The 6,728-nt window shown below is 45.8% G+C and overlaps 1 protein-coding gene across 1 annotated transcript; it reads right to left on the bottom strand.

Moving 5' to 3' along the window:
• Positions 1-292: 292 nt before the first annotated feature.
• LOC105905370 (olfactory receptor 10G4-like) lies at positions 293-1,246 on the bottom strand. Its single transcript, XM_012833372.2, has one exon. The coding sequence runs from the start codon at positions 1,244-1,246 to the stop codon at positions 293-295; it is 954 nt and encodes a 317-aa protein (XP_012688826.2).
• Positions 1,247-6,728: the final 5,482 nt, after the last annotated feature.

Below are 6,728 nucleotides of genomic sequence, written 5' to 3'. Positions count from 1 at the left end.
TAATAAGATGCTTAAATAAAAATAATGTATTTAGGAGGAATCTATTGATTCATCACTAATGACAACAATGACTAGAAATAAACAAGCTGGACAATCATTGGTAACTAGTCATTCTGGACAGTCGGGTACACATGTATATTGCATATATTTGCTTAAATAAAGCAATAAATTAAATGTTATGTATTATTGGTTAATTTCAATGTCAACATCAAAGTATAATTTCAGATAATTGAGAGCATCATAAGAGTATTAAGTCACTCTGTGTGCAAAAATAGAATATGCTTTCACTCAGTCACTTAATCGCCACACGGTGTTTAGTCAACATGTTTATCAGCCGTGTTCTCAGTTCTTTTGTTGTTAGACAGTAAGTTACAGGGTTGATGAGAGGTGGCAGCACTGAAGCCACAATAATCACAGCATTTCTTTCAGTCAGGTTAAGTTTCACACCTATTCTAGTGAGCAGCACAGATACTAATTTGGGTGCGTAGTAAGTGGAAACCACAATGATATGTGAAATACAAGTACTAAACATTTTCTTCTTGCTTCCCTTGTCTTTGAGTCTCAGAACAGTGTAGATAATAACAACATATGTCAAGAGGATCAGTGTGAAATGTCCACCCAAAATCCACAGCCACATGGCAACGATTATTGGAATCTGAAAATAAGGCACAGGGTCCACACATCCAGCTCTTATCATTGCAGGATAGTCACAAAACACATATCTTATTATGGGTTGACAGTATGGAACGCTGTCTGCTGTTACTGTAGTAGGACCCATTGATACCAATCCTATTATCCAGGCAGCCATAATGAGCATGATACTGCGTGTGTTTGTGAGGATGCTGTTGTACCTCAGAGGCAGGCTAATTGCAATCATTCGATCCACAGCCATCAAGGTTATCGCTAGACACGAAGTGACATCCCCAAGATGGTAGAAGTACATACTGGTGATGCACGAATTGTAGGAAATGGTTTTCATTTCTGCAAGAAGCGCAGCTATCATTGTTATGCAAGAGCTGGTGCTAAACATGATGTCCACAATGGCTAAGTTGCAAATGAATATGTACATTGGTGAGTGCAAACGTCTGTCTGCAACCACTATACTCAGATTTATGCTGCAGAAAAACAGTATGAGAACATAAGCAATAAGTATGATGGAGCCAAGCAGTTTCTGATATGAAAGGTGATCAAAGCCTGTTATGATAAACTCATACACCCTCACAGCTGTGTTATTTTTTGCTCCCATGTCTGGATGAAGGCATAATGAAGAAATTACATTCAAGGATGCTAAAATGGTATCCTATCATATTTCATCTCACCACCTCTGTCAGAAGCCATTAAGTCCTCAGTATGGTGTCTGGTTTAGTCTTGAGTAGTGTTGAGTGTTCTCTTCTGTCTGCAGACGAGACAGTTTGGTGGCTTTTATATCACCTGGCCCACAGAGTTTAACATTGGGAGTTGAAGCAATAGGTATTCAAATGAGGTAGCAGCCATAATCCTAAAGAGTCAGTGCTCTCCACCAGTTATTATTTCAGGATTTCTATGTCAAATAAAACATGTTATGAAATAATTCCCTACAGAACCCATGCAATATCAAATTGAAATATAAACTTTTCATTTTTTTTTCAATAAATAAGTAATTCTTCAGCATGCAAAAGACCAATTGCAAAAATTTTTAGTAAGGGCATGCTTTGTGTCAAATTATGCTTTTCTTTGCAGATTTTTGTCCAAAATGTACCGCAGAAATGTCCACGATCCAGAAACATTCATATTTTTATTTGTGTTGTGTAAAGTCATATCTACAAAAATACGGAGTGATTTGCAAATACGCATAACTTACTCTGTTAAATTTTAATTTAACATGTAAAGTGATATTTACGCATTTGTGGATGCATTTCTATACATGAAATGGGTTTTGCACATTTGTGGATCACTTTCTGTGAATTTGTGGGCCACGCCATGAAGAACTTCCCACCTATTTATTTGCGGATTTTTGTCCTTTCAAACTTTCACAGCTGCTGGGCCCCTAGGGTGTGTGACCAACCAAAGGATTTAGACATTTCACATTTCATTTAAGCTTATACGTATGTCAATACCACCCTAGTATTGATGAAAAAAAAACATGAAAATAGAGTTTTGAATCACGTGAAAAAAGCGCTTCTATGTCGTTTGTCTACATCATGGCCTGCTGCCAATAGTAAATTAATGGAACACAGAACTTTGCTTCGCTTACATGTATTTTGCCCATGTGCCCAAGAGACCATTGGGGCCCAAGGAAATCTGACTGCTGTTAATTTCAGAGTATTCATCTGAGGTACTGATGGAGATCATTTCCAAACACTGTTAATGACTTAAGAATATAATAATCAAGTGCCTTGTACAGAAACCTTAACCTTGCTAATGCTTAAAAAGATTCAGCTTGAAACTGAATCTGGGCTGGCTGACATGCCAGAGATTTTGCGGCCCTGACATCGCTTGGCCCAGCTCGGGTTACTACCAACCCCAAGTGCCCAGTCAGGGAGTGCCATAAGACGGACACCCTTGTGTGCTGTTCTTACAATGCAGCCGCACGTAATGCACGCTCTGGTAATGCGCTGGCCATCTTGTTGGCAGCGATTATAAAGACGCTTGGTCCAGAAGATCAGGATACAATGTCGTTGGTGGACTCAGCTCTTATCACCCACTCCCAGCTTACCATGGCCGTTGGCGCTGCAATGTTCTCTGCGGTGTTGGCACGTAGGCAAGTCTGGCTGGCACAGACCTCCCTTCCGGAAGGTGTTAGGAAGGACCTCATTAAAATGGCGATAGTGCCAGGTAAGGTGTTTCATCCTGACTCTCAGGGTGTGTTTGACTCCGCTGAGCAGTCGCTACGTACAAGAGAGCCCGTTCGTTGGACTTTTGGCAGGGCTGCCCCTTCGTCGTACCAGCACAGAGCTCCTGGCCCTGTGCCATTTCGATCCGGTGCTAGCGGGGCGGGCAGGGGCCAGAGCGTGGAGCATGCCGTCTCTAGGGGCAGAAGACCCCCACATCGTCAGCCAGCACATCAGCGCGTTTTTTCCCCAGGGCATCCCCCCAAACGCAGTACCCCCCCAGAGCTGCAGGCTCTCGGGGTAGAGCCACCTAGCGGTGTGAAGCCGCCTGCCGAAGTCGTCTCCCAGCTACGCCTGAGCAGCTGGGTAGAGTGTGTGTCAGACCAATGGGTGCTGGCTACAGTGGCGAACAGCTACAGAACTCAATTTCGGCGGCGCCACCCTCCTTTTTCTGGAGTTCAGATGACCATCGTCAAAGACCCAGTTCAGGCGGAAGTTTTAAACAGAGAGATTTTAACCCTTCTAGAAAAGGAGGCTGTCGAGAGGCTAGGCTCCGACGAACAGCTTGCTGGGTTTTACTCCAAATATTTTATCATTCCAAAAAAAGACAGCGGTCTGCGTCCTATCCTGGACCTAAGGCGTCTAAACGCATTTGTAAAAGTGCTACCGTTCAAAATGCTGAACACACAGCAGATTTTAATGTCCGTCGAGAGAGGAGAGTGGTTCACATCCCTGGACTTGAAGGACGCATACTTTCATGTCCCCATGTGCCCAGTCCACAGACCTTTTCTGAGGTTTGCATTCCAAGGACAGGCTTACCAGTTCAGGGTGCTGCCCTTTGGCCTGTCTCTCTCGCCAAGAGTTTTTACAAGGGTGGTGGCAGCGGCCCTGTCCCCCCTTCAAGCAGCAGGCTTGAAGATCCTGCCTTACTTGGACGATTGGCTAATCTGTGCCCCAGATTGTGTCCAAGTCATAAAAGACACAGAGAGAGTAATTCATCACGTACAGAGCTTAGGGTTCAGGATGAATCTGGAGAAGAGCAACCTCATCCCCACACAGAATACAATGTTTGTGGGGCTACAATTAAATTCAGTCACAATGCGTGGCTCGCTTACCCCACACAGGGTGTCCAAGCTCCTAGTGCTGGTGAGCCAGTTCCGTCTTGGCAGACGACTGGAGTTGGTGCAATATCAGAGGTTGCGAGGCACAATATCAGCAGCAGCTGCAGTGGTCCCACTAGGCCTCCTCAGGGTTGAATGCGTTCAACAGACGCCTCCCTAACTGGATGGGGTGCAGTTTGGGAAGGCAGGACAGTTCGGGGTACATGGAATTCCCGCTGGAGGGGCGAGCATATAAATGTGCTGGAGCTGAGGGCAGTTCATCTGGCCCTAGTGGAACTTCTCCCCCTTATCAGGGGCAGACATGTCCTAGTGAGATCAGACAACTCCTCTGCTGTGTACCACATGAATCACCAAGGGGGCACCAGGTCTCTGCGCGGCCTCCAGGTAGCCTGGAAACTCCTGGTGTGGGCCCTCACCCATCTGACATCCCTGAGAGCAGTGTACATTCCGGGAGTGCAGAACCGAGCGGCAGACCTCCTGTCCAGGACTGGCCCACTCGCGGGCGAGTGGAGACTGCACCCGGCTGTGGTAGCTCAGCTGTGGTCTCAGTTCGGCAGAGCTCGAGTCGACCTGTTTGCATCATCAGAGACAACTCGCTGCGACAGGTGGTTTTCCAAAAGGGACCAATGGGCACCTCTGGGTCAGGATGCTCTGTCCCAAGACTGGCCGTTGGGCCAGCTATATGCTTTCCCTCCTCTTCCCCTAAACCCCTATGTCCTCCACAAGATCCTCACAGGCCATTACAAGGTCTTGCTGATAGCTCCCAAGTGGCCGGGGAGATGGTGGTTCCCCGCTCTCCACCGCCTGGTTCAGGGGCAGCCATGGCCCCTTCCAGTCAGGGCAGATTGTTGACACGATTTGTTCTGCCAAGAGGGTCAGCGAGCTACATGCTTTGTCTGTTAGTGAGCAGTGTCTTCGGTGGAAGGCCGAATACTCTGGTGTGTCACTATGGCCAAACCCATCCTTTCTTCCCAAGGTAGTGAACCCTCAGACTGTGAATCAGGTGATCGAGATCAGCTCTTTCCACCCAGAGTCTGCTCCAACGAGGGATAACTTGGGAAATCTGTGCCCGATAAGGCCGTTAAGAACCTATGTAACGCGTACTCAGTCTCTGAGGCATGCGCATTCACAGCTATTTGTCTGTTATGGTGGTGTTAAACGGGGCAATCCCGTGTCCAAGCAGCGCCTGTCACACTGGGTGGTTGACGCTATTGCACAAGCCTATGACAGTCAGAGTCTGCCTGTTCCTGGTAACTTGGTGGCCCACTCTACTAGAAGTATGGCCACCTCATGGGCTGCTCTGAGAGGGGTTTCTGTAGCAGAGATCTGTGCAGCTGCTTCATGGAGTGCACCTTGCACGTTTGCACGTTTCTATAGGGTCAATGTGGCAGCACCAGCTCCACTGAGCGATGCGGTGCTTTCTGTGGCGAGGAGGTTGTAAAGGCGCAGTTCCTTGTCCCTCGCGACCTTGATGGTATAAGTCATCCAAGGTGTAGACTGTGGTGACGGTCTGAGTGAGGTCGAAATAGATCGTAAGTTATGTCCATAACTATGGATCTATGAGACCGAACTATGACCGTCACCAACTCTTGTCGCTCGGGGCGGGCTGAGCCGTTCCAGGCAAGAGAAAGGGGCGTGTCCCCGGACGTGTTTTATACTGCGGGTCCAGCCCCAGTCACTCACATGACCCTGTTGGTATTATGGTCTCGAGACATGTAGTAAGGAGAGGCAACATCCAAGGTGTAGACCGTAGTGACGGTCATCGTTCGGTCTCATAGATCCACAGTTATGGACATAACTTACGATTTCGCATTACTGAGATGCCTTGACCCGGAACCAGTAGGGGACTGATCACCCCAGGGAAATCCCCTGGCCTCAACCTCCTCACAAAACGAGAGAGACGGAGGACCTCTGGTCGGGCTCGGGTTGACTCAGCATTGCGATCTCAAGAATAAACTATGAGAGTCTGAAAATAGTAACATAACTAACCCTAGTGGGAAGAATAAAATAAAGGTAATTTAAAAGGTTTCAAGATCAGTTAGAGGTATTAAGAGAAATACATAAAATTACTTAAAAATGGGAAAAAGTGAGTCAAAATCAGAAGACGCACATGATAATGGCAATAAGAGGTGGTTTAAAATGTCTACAACAAGAAGAAAATTGTAAACACAGATTTGAAAATGTTTTTGCATTATTGGTTACGCCAAACAGACCAAAGCTTACGTTAATGGTGGCAAGAAAGTCAATGATTTTTGTTTTGTTTTGTGTGACTGGTGCCTGCTGAGCAGTAATCAGATTATTAGATGCCCAGAACAGTAAGATTGTAAGAAGAAAGAGACATCTAAAAGCAGTGTCTGAAACTGGAGAGATATTTAAAATACAGATTATGTTTCAAAAACATGCCCTACAAACTTATTAGGAAGAGATGTGATGTGGGTTGGGCATTAGAATTGTTCCAACAATACATGGGTTTAAGAATAAATTAAACAATGGTGTGTCAAATAAGTTGTTTCCCAAAATATTATTATGTATAGAATATACACTGTTTAGCCCCAAAAAGATTTAAATAGAAATTGAAGCCTGTCTGACTAACTTCATTAACCTAGACTGATACATTGGACTAAGACAGGATGGGTGGGGGCTGAGTGCTGGCTCAAAAGACTGTATTCTCACAAGCCATGAGCTCAAACTTAGCTACAGTTCGAGGGACAGTCGATTGTTGTTGAACATCTTGTGCTGTTCTCCAGATAAGAAGATTTTAGCAGAAACAAGCCCACAAAATTAGCAGCTGTGGTCC

Source organism: Clupea harengus, chromosome 8 (genome assembly GCF_900700415.2).
Source record: "Clupea harengus chromosome 8, Ch_v2.0.2, whole genome shotgun sequence".
Classification (NCBI taxonomy): domain Eukaryota; kingdom Metazoa; phylum Chordata; class Actinopteri; order Clupeiformes; family Clupeidae; genus Clupea; species Clupea harengus.
The sequence above is the reverse complement of the archived record's forward strand: the minus strand, read 5'-3'. Positions and strand labels throughout refer to the sequence as shown.

Excerpts from the sequence above, each read along its gene's own strand:
- LOC105905370 (XM_012833372.2), bottom strand. The coding sequence starts at position 1,246 with ATGGGAGCAAAAAATAACACAGCTGTGAGGGTGTATGAGTTTATCATA.